Source organism: Danio aesculapii, chromosome 16 (assembly GCF_903798145.1).
Source record: "Danio aesculapii chromosome 16, fDanAes4.1, whole genome shotgun sequence".
Classification (NCBI taxonomy): Eukaryota; Metazoa; Chordata; class Actinopteri; order Cypriniformes; family Danionidae; genus Danio; species Danio aesculapii.
The window spans coordinates 34,068,633-34,086,121 of NC_079450.1; the positions used below are offsets into that span (position 1 = coordinate 34,068,633).

Genomic DNA, 17,489 nt, shown 5'->3' on the forward strand with positions numbered 1-17,489 from the left:
GAGGTCATGACATTAATTAGCCACACTTTAATGTCGGAGCCCTGAAATAACATCCCGGTTTCCTCTCAGCACATCCACTCTTCCTGCCAGAGCCTTACGCCAAATGCCCTTTATCCAGCCATAAAGTCCGACTAAAGCACTGTTTCTCTCTCTGTCCTGCATAATGGGCCATAATGGTAGCGATTAACTTGCGGTAGCCACTCAGAAACGAGGAGAACAATAAGAAGCGGAGTGCGATGATCTACTTTTACATTAACCCCTGCCTCCTCTTTCTCTTTTCCGTTCACTGAAATTCATCCACCTCAAAATCCATGATCCTTTTACGCACACACATACAGACAAACCATCTTCTCCTTCTCTCTATAAATAGTGGTGTTAATTTCAGGCGGTGTGACTGAGGTTCACTGTTTCTCAGTCTCTCAGCTCCGAGCAGATGGGAGCTGTGAACTCTTGTGCGTCTGAAGTGAACGTGTGAAGTGTGTTTGTGTCCTGGTGTTTTTGTTGCTGTGCGGTGTCCCTTTGGCCGGACTGCTTGGCGTATGTGATTCGCATGAGTCACTTTCAAAAAAAAAACAGACGTTTCAAAACACCAGAGATGGCTTTTTATTGACGTCATAGTACATCGAATCACATATTTTAAGGCAGTGCTACATACATGATGTGAATCCTCCATACGTATCTCACATGGTGTAGCTTCTTGTTGTACGAGGAGGGAAATTAAGTGGGAATTCAATCCGCTGTGCACATAAACTGTAATGGCACATTAGTTTCTTGTTTCCTCTCTCCTCGTTTTATTTTGTTTTATATTCTTTCATGAGTTATGGGGTTGTTTGGGAGTGGAATGATTATGATTTCCTTTCAAATATACAGCTTGGAGCAGAATCCTTTTTTTTTCTGCGTTAAAGCATGTGATATAAATCAAATCTGAACATTTATAATAATAATATTCGTTCATATTGTGAACAGTTTATCAGTGCATATTATTCTGAAGCCAAAAACTATCTTAGACCACACAGGCTAAAGAGTGCAACAGTCAGGTTACAGAGGTCAAATAAAATACTTAAGTACTTAGTGTCTTGTACTTTGGTCTTTTATTCTAATTTATTTTATTTCAAATGAAAGACAGTGATTTTGTGATTTATAAAAGTTTGGTGCGTTCATGGCTTATAACCTCTCCATTGGACAATACATTTTTAATAGTAACTAACTTTTGCTCCTTAAAACCATGTTTGCCTTCAACCTATTTTTAAAACAATATTTAATAGGGATGCTCTGATCAGGATTTTTGGAACCGATACCGAGTACCAATTCCTCATCATGGTAATCAGCCGATAACAGAGTACCGATTCTGATGCCTCAAGCTGTATATAACTTTTACATTGCATAAAGCACAATTTCCTTTTAAGTATAATACTTAAGTGGAGATCTCTCCTTACCTAAGAGACAAAATGAAGCATATAATGTCATGGTTAGAAGCAGCTTTACAGAAAATAACAGATAAAAAAAAAAAATTGTAAGAAAAATGACTAACAATGCAATTTGGAAACCATGCAAATGATGGAAGAAGAATTCAACGTGCCTCAATGAAGAAAAAGTTTGGAGCACATATTTGATGCACAAGTTAAAATGCATCTTCCTCTGCTTGTAAACCCGTAAACGAACACTCGTTTCATGAGATCGGCCAGATTAGCGAGTACTGATTGAGGCATAAAATGTGATTATCGTCCGATACTGACCTCCAGCTAATCAATCAGAGCATCCCTAATATTTAAAGTGAAATCCTTGCAGAAAAACTACATTACCCATGATTCTGTACAGACTTCCACCAATTAAAGACAAACGCGCCAAAGCAATCTTTAGTTTCGCCCATTTACACAAAGCATCATGATGATGTCAGCCTGCATATACACTCAAATGCTTAATAATAAAATATCTTCTGTAATAAACTTAATTAAAAATATAATTTTAGTTTTTTTAGCTACAACTAACCAATTTGAATGAATAATGTATCTATCATTGGATTGTGTTATTTGCAGTAGGGTTGGACGTTGGCATCGCCTATCAACCCATCGCCGATAGCCGGCATCGCGATCCTCCGTCCCGTCGCAAACCCACTCACAAAAAATACACACCCCATTACACTAATACGTCTTAGTTTTAAACGTTATAGTTGTTAAACGTGATATTTAATTCATCTTGTCTCTATCTAACGACTCTTTGGTCTTTTGAATCTATCAGGTAACGTGTCACAGTGTCAGTACACTGCTTTAATCTTTCGCTTTCACGCTTGTACTTACTAATTTTAGCAAAAACTTCAGATACTGTTGGTTGTGCACTTTTATTTTACCAACCAAGTTTGCCAACGCCATTATAACGACACAGATCACTCTGCCTATTCATGCCAAAGTCCTGCGGAAAAAGTGATTGACAGGTGGTAATTTGTGTGTAACTTTTCTTTATTTATTTATGATTTGGTTAACAGGTTAAAAAAAAGACCATCATGAATAATTAATTTATCGCCACCTACAACTACGATGTCATCGTCCATTGCGATGTTTTACATTAGACATTGTACTATGCCAAATTGGTCGACATCGCCAAACTCTAACTTGCAGTGCTCCATGGGTTCCGTTTTTAAAGTCATTCCATTATTTTATTTGTTGTTTATGGCTTATAACTAGGCCCACATCGAATCAGTGCATGCAGAAATCTGCAGATTTATTTAGTTGTAAATTTATATTTATTCAGTTTTTAAATCAATTTCAGTAATATTACTGACTAATATGAAAACGTTCATGAGATTTACTTACAATACAGTTTAATAAGAGTAATAATCTCTGTCTTTTAGTAGATATATGGTAGGTCTATTATATGAGACTTGCTTTGTTTACCAAATAAATGGATCAAATAGGATTTGCATTGTAAACATTAAATAATAGTTAATTTTTTTTTTTTAATTTATGTAACATATTATGTTTTTAGTTACAATACACCCAAAATCATTCAGCATAAATCCACAGATTTTTTACAATATTCTGCGCAGAAATAGCAAAAAAATGTCTGCAGATTTTGTCTGGCCCTACTTTTAACACTTTAACAAAGATGTTTTTTTTTTTATGTCTACAGAAAAAAAAATAAATAAAAAAGAACCAACACTGCCTAAGTAGGCAGAAAATGCTGCACTCTTTTGAATTATGCCAACCATTATCCAATTAGATATTCAAAGATTATTTTAGCAAACATTCAGGCTATTACTTCCATTGTAGGACAGAAATAAAATATCCTCTTTCATTCTCAAATATGGCAAACACGCAAGTGAAATAATTATCGATTCACACTGACTTCAAAAGATTATCATAAAACTCTACCGCCTGAAAAACCCAACCCTCCTGATAGTTGTGGGTTCATAAATATAAATAAGAAACCCCAAGCTACCTCGCTAGCCATGAGTTGTTAGCCTAGCGATACATCAAACAAACTCGTGTGGCATGTTTATTTAATTGCTTTTCAAGCTAAAAATGCCATGGAAGCGCCAAGCTTGTTTTTCAGTACACCATCACCGTCATTGATTGTGCTTACCATAAACTCAACACGAAAACATCACAAACATCAGCCGTTTTGGTGAGCGCTAACTCCCTGCTAACCAAAAAGACTTTTATTTAAGTCTCAAACACCTCCGAGAAGAGAGAGATATATATATATGGCCATGATTTAGAAGTATAGTGCTAATAATAAGCATAACAACACGCTTGGAATATAATTACGCAAACTTCACGAACACCTTCAACAGATGTTGAGCCAGAATCACACAAATGTTCGTCAGCTTAAGTAAATTATACGTTAACACCGCCGAGGTGTTTCAGCGAACGTCATCGCAGCCACTGTTGCCATGAGACACGGAGCCAATATGAAACAAAACACTGTAAACAGATGATGGGAGTTATATTTAACTCCTCGAAATAACTGCAGTCATTCGTTAAGCCTAAATTAATGCTACACAAATGTGAGAAAAGGCAGTGCTAGGCAGCTGTAACCTTTGTGTTCATGAGACATAGGCTACTGCGAGCACATCACGACGGATACTAAATTAATGACTACATACATCACAGCTTATTCCAAGATCAGAAGCTAATGATTGTTTTCATGGTAGAGGACGTAGCGTTCCTGGAGCCCTTGGGCTAATGAGTGTAATACTGTACAAACAGCACTGGAAGAAAGATGTAGAGCCTGAAACGAAGAGCCATTGGACCACAAAACCTCCATCAGAGCGTCCAAGCAAATGTATGCATCCATATATATATCCACACAGGTGTCGTCTATATATCTACATGTTATGTACATTCAGATGCTTCACACCAACGGCCACACCGGAGTCCGTATCAAGCCCACGGGATTCGATTATCACGCTTGGAACAGTCGGCTCTTCAAAGATTGACCACCGGTATCCTGCAGTGTGGTAAAGAGATGAAGAAACAGACGGCAAATTAAATTAATAGAAGTCTCGCTCTATTATGGAGAGTGAGATTAATTCTGAAATGCATAGAGCGGCAGGAAGGAGTCTGATTTCATGGATGGCACGCTCTCTTTCTTTCCCTGCATCTCTGCTGTTGAAATATTCACAACCATTGAAGAGAACATCCACAACAACGGCTAACTGCCTGCTTTGTATTGCAAAGCATTACCATTGGTCTAGCAGCACATACTTATTGATGTACCTTCAAAGGAATCAGCTGTACATAACACGGTGTCTGCATTTCTAGTTAAAAATGATATTAATTCACAGAATTCTAGTTTATTGAACATTTGTGAAAGAATATCAATGGTGAGAGCTAAAATAGATTTGTTTTTAAATCCACATGTATGTTTTCCAAATGTTAACTATATTAATTCAAATGTAAGAATTGAATATTTAATTAGTAGAATGATTTTAAGTTCCGTTATTTTAATTCACTGATTCACTAACATATTTAACAATATCGTATATGTGTGAACTAAAATTCAGTAAAAATAATATTCAAACATTTAGGCCTGTTTTTACTTATAGTTTTTACTTTAAGGGCACCTACCACTTTTTAAAAATTTAATATAAGTCTTTTGTGTCTCCAGGATGTGTCTGTAATGTTTCAGCTCAAAACACCCATCAGATTAGTTATTATATCTTGTAGCTGTTTTTGTTGCCTGTGCCTTTAATGCTAGTGTTCCTCAATCTCCGCCTCGGCTGCGTCAGATAAACAGCACAGTGACAGACATGAAGGAAGCAGATCTCGCGTATGGTTTGTTAGAAATACTACAGTAAGAACTTTCCCAATGATTATTTGATGTATTCGTTGTGGAGTTAATTCAAGCCTTTCTGCATCAATGAGTCACACACTGTTGTTACAAAGTTCACGCGCACACACACAGCTTGCGCGTTTAAACTTGTACTGTTTTTGCACGGCAAATGTGACAGGATACACGTTAATATCCACTGCTGTATGGATATCCGTTATGTTACTGTACAAAATAAACCTGATTTAACGTCCACAAACCAGGATCGAAGCATCAATGGAGACATGTTAATGCATGGCTGTCAATCATTTCAGTGGACGGGGAAACCACACTCCTACATAATGTTGCAGGAGGCCTCAAAATGGGAGGGATTTGGATCCTATTTTAACGTCAGGAAATTAAAAAAAGAGACCTATGGTCTTTATATTACCCCAATTTGACAGCGGATACACTATACCTACACACACTTCTGTCCAAACAGTTTCTAAAAGATGATTTTCATCATAGGTGCCCTTTAAGTTCATAAAAAATATCGATTTATCCATTCATTCATTTATATAACAATACATTGTGTGGGTACTTTTTATTAGGAACATGAGCTCTTCTTTTATTTACGGAGTTCCCTCTGAGAGTACCTGGTTTACTAGCTTTGCCTCTTTTTCTCTCTCTCTGACACACACACACACACACGCACACACACAAACACACGCCGAGCTGGCAGTGAGTCTGTTAGGTTTACCTCTCTCTGTCGGGGAAGGATGGAGTGCTGTGCAGAGTCTGCCTGCTGTCCTCCTGAGGGATGGGTCGGGGGATGGCAAGAGAGAGCGGCGGGGGGCGCTGAGAGAGACTGCGGTCATAACTGCATGAAAGTGAAGGGGAGAGAGAGAGAGAGAGATTAGGACAACATCCAGGGGGAACCAACTAAAAAAACATACACCGAAGAAAGTAACACAGAGGCGTGAAAAGAGAGATTAAACGAAAAAGGCGGCAAACCCTTCAGTGACATTGACAGGGAGTTCATTCACTCTCTGACTTAATTTAATAGCGCCTTCAGCGAAAACAAAGTAGAGGCAGGGAAATTAAAGCGAGATGGAAACGCTGAAATATTCGCTTAAAATCATATTTGTCCGGCAACGGTGAGGAAGACAAAGTGTCGCATACACGGCGTGACGTGCCATGTAATATTAATGGCTCGCAGCGATATGCACTTATCTATAGTGACTCAGGCGGGAGTTGAGTCCAGCTCCGCTCTGACGGGATGATGATGACGGGCGGAGGCTGCTGGAGGTTGTTAAATGAGCGCGAGCGTGTCTGTCAAGGCTAGTGTGGGGCATACAGAGATTAATAGCAGAGAAGAGCTTGTGTATGCAATAAAATCGCCCTCGGCTCTGCTCAGATGAACGCCGGTCTGATCTTCTAGGTGAGCGGTGGCTTCACATTAACATAAACCCGTCGGGAGTTCGTGATGTGACAGCTTTAAACCTCTCTATCGATCTTACAAACAAGCCCACAAACATTGCCTTAACGTCTGATTTGTAGTGACCTGCACCATTGCTTTGCCGCAGTTTAAAGAAAGTATGTTATTGGCTGAAGCAACCACGATTTCCCGAGGAAAGGACAGCAATTTCCATGAATTTGTACGATGCGACTCTTACAGAACAATGAAAAAATTAGAAGTAAAAAATTCTCCCCTAAACCCTTTTCCCATTAATACGCATATGCGCACTTGATACCCATTACAGTGGCTGCCCATACTTCATTTTGCATGTGACACATTTTGTCACCAGAATAGGATGTGCATACTAGACTATAATCACATTGTCTACTTTCTGTGTGTTAACAATGGTGTAAACACCCAAGATGTTGTTTCAAGGTAGGAAAAGAAATGTGAAGGTGACAAAACAAAAACAACAACAAACTACTGAAGACAGCAAAACTAATAGAATATACTGACAAAATCTTGGGAATAAAACATCTCCACTACATTACTGTAATCAAGTACAAGCCCAACAGACACACATCAAAAGATGTTAACATTATATTAGATTTAGGTCTCCAGCATTTAAGGACAACGTTATTTTGATATCCAATAGTGACGTGAAAAGACGTTGATATTTTGTTGATTTTAGGTGAAAGTGACCAAAATCCAACGTTGAGCCAACATCTTAAACCAATGTCATATTGATGTCAAATACTGACATTTATTCGTCATGTATAGCAACCAAAATCCAACATCTGATAGACGTAATATTGGTAACGTCCATACATGTCAGGCTGTAACATTATTGATATACATTGATATTTTGGTGTTTATAGGTTGCATTGGAAAGTAACCAAAAAGCAACATCTGTCTGACGTTGGACATGGATGTTGGCCTGATGTTAGGTTCTGAAGACAACACGATTTTTATTTCCAAACAAAACGCAACATGCCATGATGCTGGGGTACAACGTCAATCTGACGGGAGGACATTCTAGTAGCTCATAACTTTTGAAGGATAAAAACAAAGACACTGGACAAGGATCATTCTTTCTTGTGTAGACTAATTGAACCTTCTACTATGTATGCTGTAAAACGGAGAATACTTTGAAAGGCTGTAAACTCGAAAAAAAGAGTTTTGCTCCTTGGTCAAATTACCTATTTAAAATGAGCTGAAGCAGCACAATTCTTGAGATTTTTTTGGTTCAACTTAATTGCTCTTTGTTCAATCCACTTAATTGTTAATAGTTAACTTAATTTGTGTTGGGACAATATATATTTTTCAGTGTATATTGAACCGTACTCATAAGCTAACATATACTTTAAGTCCATGAGACAATAAGGTGTTCCATTTATCATTTTATACCAGAAGGAAACTTGCAAGCACCTCTTTTGTAACTGCCCTTGATGTGCACTTCTGCCAAGACAACACTGAGGTGAACTCCACACCAGACTTCTGTCCAACAATCAAAGCTGCAGTACTTCATGAATGGGTGACCGCAAGCGTTTGGGGTGACATCTGAGACAAGGCCATTTATTGCATTGTTCAGCTCTGGCATGAGGTCTCAATCGATGAGGGCCTAAAATAATGACCAGTACAAATGGCCTGGAATCTCAAGTGATGGACCCTTTATAGTTTTGATACTTACTGCAAAGAGAGAAACATTCTCTATTCCATTATCTGTGCTATTTCTCTCAAGAAGTAATGAGTGATTACTTGAGTAACCCTAGCTAAACCTGTCGATTGTTGTGAAAGCTAGTCAAACTTGTGCAAAAACATTAGAGATGAATAGCGGGCTACGAGTCTAGTGTACATACACAGAAAAACAATGCAAGTACACATGAAATTTGCATAACAGCGCACTGAATGCATACCCTAGTATATGCAAAGTGTAAGAAATGTACAAATGAGATTGTATGAACTGACACAAATTAGCCATCGACTTGCCAAAAACGTAAAATAGTTACGAACAGCCATAAGAGCGTGTTGGCGCAAGAGTTTGACACGTTCTGATGGAACTGAATTCAGAGAAGGGAACATTCTAGCATAAAATAAGGCAGGTGGTCATAAATCAAGCTCATAACCTGTCACCCTGTGTTTATAGTTACTCTCAGGATGATATGGGCCGCACCTCGGCTCTCTATATCATTTTAATGATCATCTATGCGATCGAATGCTGCCGTCCGAGTAACTACAAATGCATTCCTGTGCCTGATGGCCCCCAACGCTCCGGGCTACATTTCTAATTAAACCAGCACAATAAAACACTGTAAGGTGTCCAGACTTTTGGTGTCTGCAGAGTTAGAATATCCATAGATGACATTTTTAATGGTCCTGCAGGGAACTCTTACTGAACAGCAGAACCCTCAGCTGAAAGTTTGTGGAAATGTGTTGTGTGAGACCATTATGACACACTGACTGTTCAGTCAGTCACACATACACACACACACGGGGGAGCAAGCTGTCTCAGGGGACGTATGACAGAACCATGCAGGCAGAGGAGTGTTGAAACATCTCACCAGAGTTTAGCAGAGATGACGACCGCGGACAGAATCAGCAGAGATGAAATCGTCACCGTCACATAAAACTGTGGGTCCACTGAAGACAGAAATCACAGAGGAAAAGAATAATCAGTGGGGGGTGAAATGGAAGAATTGGCTCCCTTTCAATGTGAATTTCACTTTAATTGCACCCTTCTTAAGTTGAATTTAAAATCTTTGAAGTGGAAAGACGAGATGTCTTAGCCAATGTTCAGACTGATGGCCAACAAATGGGAGTTTTGAGTAACAGATTTCTAAAAGTCGAATCAGGAATGTGAAAGTTCTTGTTCGATGTGTGTGACGTCAAAAACGTTTCAAGTTACGATTACCCTCAAATAGCAAAACCTGTCAACAAGGTTATGGGTTTGAATCCCAAATGGTGCGTAAGTCAATTATAACATATACCTTGAATGCAATGTCACAAAAAAGTTAACTGAGATTTTGGTCAAGTCATTGTCCCTCATCCCAATAGAAAACAGGGTAACACTTTACAATAAGAGTACATGAATAATGATGTATTAATATGTAAACTAAACATTAATATGAATAATGATGGGTTAAGGCGTGCGCAAATCAGGAACTAATGTCACTACAACAGTTAGCAACTGCAAATAGTTGAAGAATTCATGTGTGAATAACCGCTACCTTAATTACTTGTTAGTTCATGTTGTTAATTAATGTATTAATTAACATTGAAGTTTAAGCTAAATGTAACCAACATGACCTCATGAGCTGTTACTGTATGATTATATCATGACTTTACTTGAAGGGGCACATCACCCTTCACTCATCCTTAACTACTCATGAACTCCTGTGTTTAAACTGTTGATGTTAACAGAACACTTTTTCTATTGTTATTCAGTGTAAATGCACTAGTCGGACGTGCATTAGGAGTTCATGAGTAGTTAATAACGGGTTAAGGATGATGTGCCCCTCCAAGTAAAGTCATGATATAATTATACATTAACATGTCATGATTAGGGCCAGAAGGAATCTGCAGATATTTTTTGCTATTTCCGTGCAGAATTTTGTTAAAAATCTGCGGCGGATTTATGCGTAATGATTTTGGGAGTGTCAGAACTAAAACCTTCACATATGAAATAAAAAGTAATACCTTTTTAATTTTTATTTAATGTTTACAATACAAATCCAATTAGATCCACTTTATTTGGTAAAAAAAAAAGCAAGTCTCTCATATAATATATCTACTAAAAGACAAATTATTACTTTACAAACTGTATTATAAATAAACCATATTAATATTTTTATATTAGTCAATAATAGTACTGAAATAATTTAAAAACTGAATAAATATAAATGTACACACATTTACACAAGTAAATAAACAGAATCAATGATGGGCTAAAAATCTGAGGAATTATGCGCACGCAGATTCCATGTGGGCTCAGTCATGAGTTTATGATGGTTAAATGAAGCAGAAATGATTGTGGTAATTAATACATTAATTAACAAACAAGCGTGTAAAAACAAGTAATTAAGGTAGCCGTTATTAACACATGAACTAATGTGACTCATTAGTCATAATGTAATTAATGTATTAATTAACACTGAAGTTTAAGCTAAATGTAACCAACATGACCTCATGAGCTGTTCATGTATAATTATATCATGACTTTACTTGAAGGTGTACATCACCATTAATCCATCCTTAACTACTCATGAACTCCTGTGTTTAAACTGTTGATGTTAACAGAACACTTTTCTATTGTTATTCAGTGTAAATACACTAGTCGGGTGTGTATTAGGAGTTCATGACTAGTTAATAATGGGTTTTGTGGTAATTAATACATTAATTAACAAACAAGCATGTAATAACAAGTAATTAAGGTAGCTGTTATTAACACATGAACTCATGTGACTCATTAGTTATTAATGTATTAACATAAGAAAGTTTAAGCTAAATGTAGCCAACACGAACTCTGTTAATGTATAATTATATCATGACTTTACTTGGGGGGGCACATCATCATTAACTCATTATTAACTACTCATGAACTCCTTATGTGCGTCCGACTAGTGCGTTTACACTGATAACAATAGAGAAGTGTTCAGTCAACATCAACAGTTTAAACACAGGAGTTCATGAGTAGGTAAGGATGAGTATATGTGCCCCTTCAAGTAAAGTCATGATATAATCATACAGTAACAGCTCATGAGGTCATGTTGGTTACATTTAGCTTAAACTTCAATGTTGATTAATACATTAATTAACAACATGAACTAACAAGTAATTAAGGTAGTAGTTATTCACACATGGACTCTTATGGCTACTGTTGTAGTTAAAGTTAGTTGATGATTAGCGCAAGCATTTCCTCGTCATTAGTTTATAATAAAGTAATGTTTAGTTGACATATTAACACATCATTATTCATATACTGTTAGTGTTACCGAAAACAGAACTGTAGAATGGCACAAAGAAAGCTGCTTGAGTGAAAGCAACAATGAGCTACTGGAGAGAGACAGTAAAATGTGGGGGCGAGAAAGGGTGGGTGTCGTAATCAGGTAAAATTGTATTGATTGCATTGATGCCTCCCTCAATGGGAGAGAAATCTAAGCTCTCCTCGAGCGCAGATTTGCTACTATGAGGAAGCAGCGTGAGCCCAAAGCCCTGTTGGCAATGCAGCTCTCAGATAAAGAACTCATTTCACGCATACCAACCTTCCTGTGTGTCCTGCTCCTCTGTCTCCGTCTTGTCCTTCTCTCCTGCAGCCGGGCGTTGTGTTTGATTGACAGGCGCATTTCGACGTTGGGACCAGTCCTCGGACGTGGTCGCCTTCAAACTGTCCGTCTCCAGGCTGGACATGAGATGATGGGTCTCGTCTTCCAGGGGCTGCGTGGGACCCCAGTCCACAGCCCAGAGCTGGGTGGTGCTGGCCTGCGCCGTGACTGGCATCTGCATTTCAGCCAACTCCTCCCACTTCCTGTCATCTGTGTCACCGGTGGCAGTGCAAAAAATGACAGTGACCAGCAGGAAGCTCCAAAGGGGAATGAATCCAATGTGGGGAGAGATGGAGCTGGGGGGGAAGGAGAGACAAGCAACGAAAAAGACGGAAGGAGGGATTGAAAAGGAAAAGCTAGAGATCGGAAAAAGTGAGCACATAAGTGAGAGAGGCAGATGGAAAGAGACTTAAAGCAGGAGCTGATGCAACCCAACGGGCTGCTGAAATTAACTGGTCAGATCTGAGAGCACAGCGCAACTCAAACAGCACGCTCTGGCTTACCATCGCTCCATCGCTTCTGCCTGTTCACTGACTCCTCGCCGCTCCGATCATCTCTGAAATGAGAAAGAGAGAAGGATGAGAGGAGAAACAGAGCTGGAAGGGGGAGGGCTCAGCCTTGACACTGACTAAAAGACCATAAACAGATGGCTGTAGTGGAGAAATACCCTGCTGGCTCTGAGACAACACAAATAAAAGCGCACACACGTTTGCACGCGCACTCATCGACAACCAAAACCACTTGCTGAAGCCTAGGAACTACTGTGGAACACACCTGTGGATGCCTTCACGGCTTCAAACCTCATCCCCCATCCATCAAACAGAACTCAACATCTGTAACCAAGCTCACAGCGCACTCCAACAACACGAAATCACCCTGACACGTCGGAAAACATGCAGATTCACACTCTCAAGGCAGAAATATGGACTCGCATACCTACCTCGTGCCACTGAAGAAGGGAGTGGGAGAGAGGCTGAGCGCCTGGAAGTGGGGGAAAGCATTGGTTGCCGTAGAGACAGAGACATGCAGAAATTGTGCGAGTGAGAAATAGAGTGCGGGAGAGGGAGGGAGAGTGAGAACGGGAGAGAGAGGAAAGAGGATTGGAGGAAAGATTGAAATACTAATTATGCATCTTAACTGGTTCAAATTAAATAGGCAGCAGCGAGAAGGAAATAAATGAATTTTGAAGGCGAAAATAGAAAAAAGAAGCGGCTTATTAATATTCCCCAGACCGGTTGAAGTAAATAAAAAGTACTCCGAAAGGACGAATGAAGAGAGGCAGCGGCAGGGGAATCAATATACATTAATGTAGCGTTGGATGGGAGCCTTACATGATGAACAACGCCATAGATATTTATAGGCAGAAGTGACAGAGATGATAAATACTCTCACACACACACACACACACACGCGTAGTCGTAACGCGGTTGGTTTTATTGGATCAACGTTTACATAGAAAAACAGTCTGTTGTTTCTGTCCTCCTTCTGTTTCTGCCAGTCAGTCAATCTGTTCAATCCATAGTGCGCAACTCGTCGTTGTCGCTTGACCTTGCCTTCTCTTGCTTTACAGTTTGTTCTTTTTAACCCTCCTCCTTCCCCCTTGTCCTCTCGTTTTTCATTCACCCCTCCTCTCGCTCACTGGAGAACACAACGCAGCCATGAGGAACTTGCGGGTTCCTCTGTTTTAGGTGCATCCTGGGTCGTGGACTCTCCATCATCATCATCATCATCTGGAGAAAGACAGTTTTGACTGTAAATTCTGATATTTTTGAAGTCTATAAAATATGTTGTAGCCGTTTTATTTATTTTATAAGGGATAGTTCACACAAAACTGAAAATTCTGTCTTCATTTACTCACTCTTCACTTGTTTGAGTTTCTTTAAAAACACTAAAGAAGATATTTGAAAGAAAGCTGAAACCCATTGACTTCCATAAGTTGTTTTTCCGTCAATGGTTACATGCTTTTATTCGTTCATTCTCCTTCAGCTTGAAGACGATTTATACTTCTGCATCGAGTGATTGGCGTGACCCACGGCGCCTGCCTTGCGAGTAGTTGTGCATTTATACTTCTGCATGCTGTTTGTGTTGCTCTGCAATAACACTTCCCAAAAGCTAACTGGCAGTAGGTTTTTATGTTTTGGTTACGTTGGTGTTTTGTTTTTTTCTGAACGTTACCTTAAATGTACAATTAGCTAAAACTCACTTATTCAGAGGCGGGAACCGGCGGACGTGCAACAACTTTGATCATAAGGTAAACACTAGGAATGCTCCAATCGATCGGCCAGAAATCGGCCGATAATCACTTATCATGACTCGATTGGTACTTACTAATCTGGCCGATCTCATGAACCGATCACAATTGTTTGTTCCATGATTTGCAATGTTTCCAAATTGCTTTATTAGTGATTCTTCTTGCCAATTTTTATATCTGTTTTATCTATTTTCTTCTGTAAGATTGCTTCTGACCATGACATGTCCACACTAAATGGTAAAGGATCTCATGTCTCTTAAGCTTACGTATCATACTTGGACTGAAAACGTGATTAATGCATTATAAAGCTTAAAGCATCAAAATCGGTACTTGGTATAGGCTGATCACCATGAGAAGGAACTGGTACTCGGTATCGGCTGCAAAAATCCTAATGGGAGCATCCCTAGTAAACACAAAACAAAAGGTTACATCTGGAGCTTCTTCATGAGTCTCGACACTTAAAAACACTCTCGGCTCTCAGCACCGCCCACACTTGTCACCGCTACCAAGCTGACCATTCACAGAGCTTGCGCTATGCGTTGTTGCGACATGTAGTTACATTTTTCGAAAGGTGCACGTCAATATTGGTGTCAGCCACAGCGAGAGCTATGAGATTGCGCGAAGGCTGATGCAGAAGTATAAATCAGCCTTTAGTCCCATTATTTATCAAGGGTCGCCACAGTAGAATGAACCGCCAACTTATCCAGCATATGTTTTACACAGTGGATGCCCTTCCAGCTGCAACCCACTACTGGGAAACACCCAAACACACTCGCATGTACACACATACACTACGGCCAATTTAGTTTATTCAATTCACCTGTACCACATGTCTTTGGACTGTGGGGAAACCGGAGCACCCAGAGGAAACCCACGCGAACATGGGGAGAACATGCAAACTCCACACAGAAATGCCAACTGACCCAGATGCAATCGACAGTGCTAACCACTGAGCCACTGTGTTGCCTACATGTTTTCAATTTTCTTTCAAATATCTTCTTTGGGATTCAAGAAAAGAAAGAAACTCAAACAGGTTTGCAATAAGTGAAGGGAGAGTAAATGACCACAGAAATTTCCTTTACGTTTATGCAGACTGATTTGCAACGCAGGTTAAAACATTTTTGTCTCTCCCTCTCTTACCCTCACTTCTGTCGTCCTCTGAGTCTCTGTCTGATTCCAGAATACAGTCCTCCAGTCGTCTGTCTCGTCTCACTGTGACATCGCCTCTAGAGGAAACACAGCAGAAGAGCGTCAGTGCAGGGCACTTAGGTCACACTGTTTACAAGGACAGAAGGATGTTTAACTCAGCCCGAAGCAAAAAGCGAAGCAACTCTGCTGACAACAGCACGACTGTCAATGGGTTTGGAATGACTTCATTATACAAACTGCTTTTAAAGTAGCAAGTATATCATTAAGAGTTAGGCAGAGGCAGTTAAACTTAAAAAATCTTCTTCATATCTGGCTTAAGGTGTCACATTAGTGTTATTTCAGTGAAAAAGTGTCCACTGTTCACACACAAGTCTCTTTAAAACCATACAGCTCTCTTTTGGTTAATGCAGTGCATTTGCAAGATCAGCATGAGTAAAAATCTACATGTGAAAACTTTCCATCTCTGCATAGTATTCCAAAATGTGCACAAAATGGCTAAATAGAGTCACAAAGTGAGATTGTACCTTTTGTTGTTTAGCACTGCCTTGTTAAGGACTCAACTTGGCACTAAAATTGCTGCTTGAACATCTGAACAAACCTGTTTTGAGTAATACCTCACACAAACATGACACTTCTGTCATACTTTACTCACCAGTCACTCGTTCTGAACATGTTTAAGCTTTTGTTGAACACAAAATAAGAAATTGTGAAGTATGCTAAAAAACGGCAGACATTGATTTGAACAGTAGTTTTTGACTATGGATGTTAAGATCTACAAGTGTCAAGGTCTACCAACATTATTCTAAATTAGAGATGTCCAAAGTAGGGCCCGCGGGCCAAAGTTGGTAGCCTTTGATCCCATCTGACAGCAAGAATGATGGAGAGGGTTGGGGCGAATGCCTTTAACACAGAGATTGTTATTTCTAATTTGACGTAACCTTTGTTGTTTTATTGCCGAGCTACAAAATAAGTCAACTGAATTTAAATGTTTCAAATAAATGTAAATGAATCTGTTTTTTAAAACAAATCTGTTTTTTAATACTGTCACTGGACAGATAGAGGACTACGCAGAAGACATCAGCGACAAAATAAAGACAAAAACTAGTGTAATAATTCTGTTATAAATCAGGTTTTGTTTTTACTGTAATAAGTTCATTATAAAATGTTTTTAAAAATGTATTATTTAATGTAAAGCAATGTTTTCTAGTCATTTTTAACATTATAAAATAAATTAGGAATTACCCAAGGCAACTATAATTCCCTTCAGGCCAATCAAGTTTGGTTTTTGGCCCTTCATTAGAAAAAGTTTGGGCAACCTTGTTCTAAATTATTTGGTGTGCAACAACAACAACAACAAAAATCAGAGCCTTGAAATCACATGAGAAGTAAAACCATTTTTGGATGAACTATCACTCCAAACCAGCATAAACTGGTATAGCTAGCTTAATCTGGTCTTCTTTCTGGGCACACCAGTATAAACTGGCTATGGATTATTTAATATGGTCTTCAAGCATGACCAAATTGGTGTTTAGATGGTTTAGCTTAGATGTTCCTAAAATGAATAACTAGATTGTTCTCAAAACTACTGTTAAAAAAACAGGCTGGAAGGTTAGTTCATTTAAAATAGTTTTGTGGGCAGTGTGTACAAACATAAAATGTAATATTATTATTTTCATCAAATGGTGACATCTGCTAAGTTGGCCAGTTTTCAAGTGGCAGATTAAGTGCCAAATATTGGATGAAAATTCTGCTACTTTTGCTTTTGAGTTGAAAACAAGTGGTGAACCAGCAAAGCACAAAATTGTTTACTGCAGTTTAACCCTTGTGCACTGTTCAAATTTACTACCCTTTTGTTATGTTAAATAAGAAAACATTCACTGAATTAAACTGCTGTAAAAATGCATCAGATAAATAGTTTTTAATGTTTGTTTTTTTGTATAAATCTGTTAATCAAGTCCTGATCAAAACTACTAAATTGTTTAGAAAATTACAGGATTTTCTCTTTAATTGGCAAGTTCACAAATGATGTCACTGATTTGGTGAAAAAAACACACAAAATGTC

At 38.7% G+C, this 17,489-nt stretch overlaps 2 protein-coding genes across 7 annotated transcripts in view; both read right to left on the bottom strand.

The window, feature by feature from the left end:
• Window positions 1-3,697: 3,697 nt before the first annotated feature.
• Window positions 3,698-13,358, bottom strand: pianp (PILR alpha associated neural protein). 6 transcript variants are annotated; one of them, XM_056475358.1, is made up of 6 exons: window positions 12,968-13,358; window positions 12,531-12,583; window positions 11,968-12,323; window positions 9,268-9,346; window positions 6,008-6,127; window positions 3,698-4,446 (listed from the first exon to the last, which is right to left on the bottom strand). In XM_056475358.1, the coding sequence occupies exons 2-6, from the start codon at window positions 12,539-12,541 to the stop codon at window positions 4,425-4,427; spliced, it is 588 nt and encodes a 195-aa protein (XP_056331333.1). In that variant the 5' UTR covers window positions 12,542-12,583; window positions 12,968-13,358; the 3' UTR covers window positions 3,698-4,424. The 6 variants fall into 6 exon arrangements, with proteins under 6 accessions (XP_056331333.1, XP_056331335.1, XP_056331332.1 ...); XM_056475360.1 differs by having other exon boundaries at window positions 11,968-12,237; window positions 12,531-13,358; XM_056475357.1 differs by having other exon boundaries at window positions 12,531-13,358.
• An 82-nt stretch (window positions 13,359-13,440) lies between these two features.
• The window catches only part of si:ch211-154o6.3 (uncharacterized protein LOC563854 homolog), a 31,434-nt gene continuing 27,385 nt past the window's right edge, over window positions 13,441-17,489 (bottom strand). Inside the window, exons 12-13 of the mRNA XM_056475354.1 lie at window positions 15,419-15,504; window positions 13,441-13,757 (exon numbers count right to left, since the gene is read on the bottom strand). Of these exons, the coding sequence (XP_056331329.1) occupies window positions 13,663-13,757; window positions 15,419-15,504 (181 nt within the window). The 3' untranslated portion in view covers window positions 13,441-13,662. The remainder of the gene's footprint in view (window positions 13,758-15,418; window positions 15,505-17,489) is intronic.

What these genes read in the sequence shown, in the direction of transcription:
- pianp (XM_056475355.1), bottom strand. Translation starts at nt 12,409, where the DNA reads ATGTGCTCACTTTTTCCGATCTCTAGCTTTTCCTTTTCAATCCCTCCT. An exon ending in GGAGCAGGACACACAGGAAG is followed by an intron (nt 9,347 to 11,967) that starts GTTGGTATGCGT and finishes TTCTGTCTTCAG; the next exon opens with TGGACCCACAGTTTTATGTG. An exon ending in TCCTTCCCCGACAGAGAGAG is followed by an intron (nt 4,447 to 6,007) that starts GTAAACCTAACA and finishes ACCACACTGCAG; the next exon opens with GATACCGGTGGTCAATCTTT.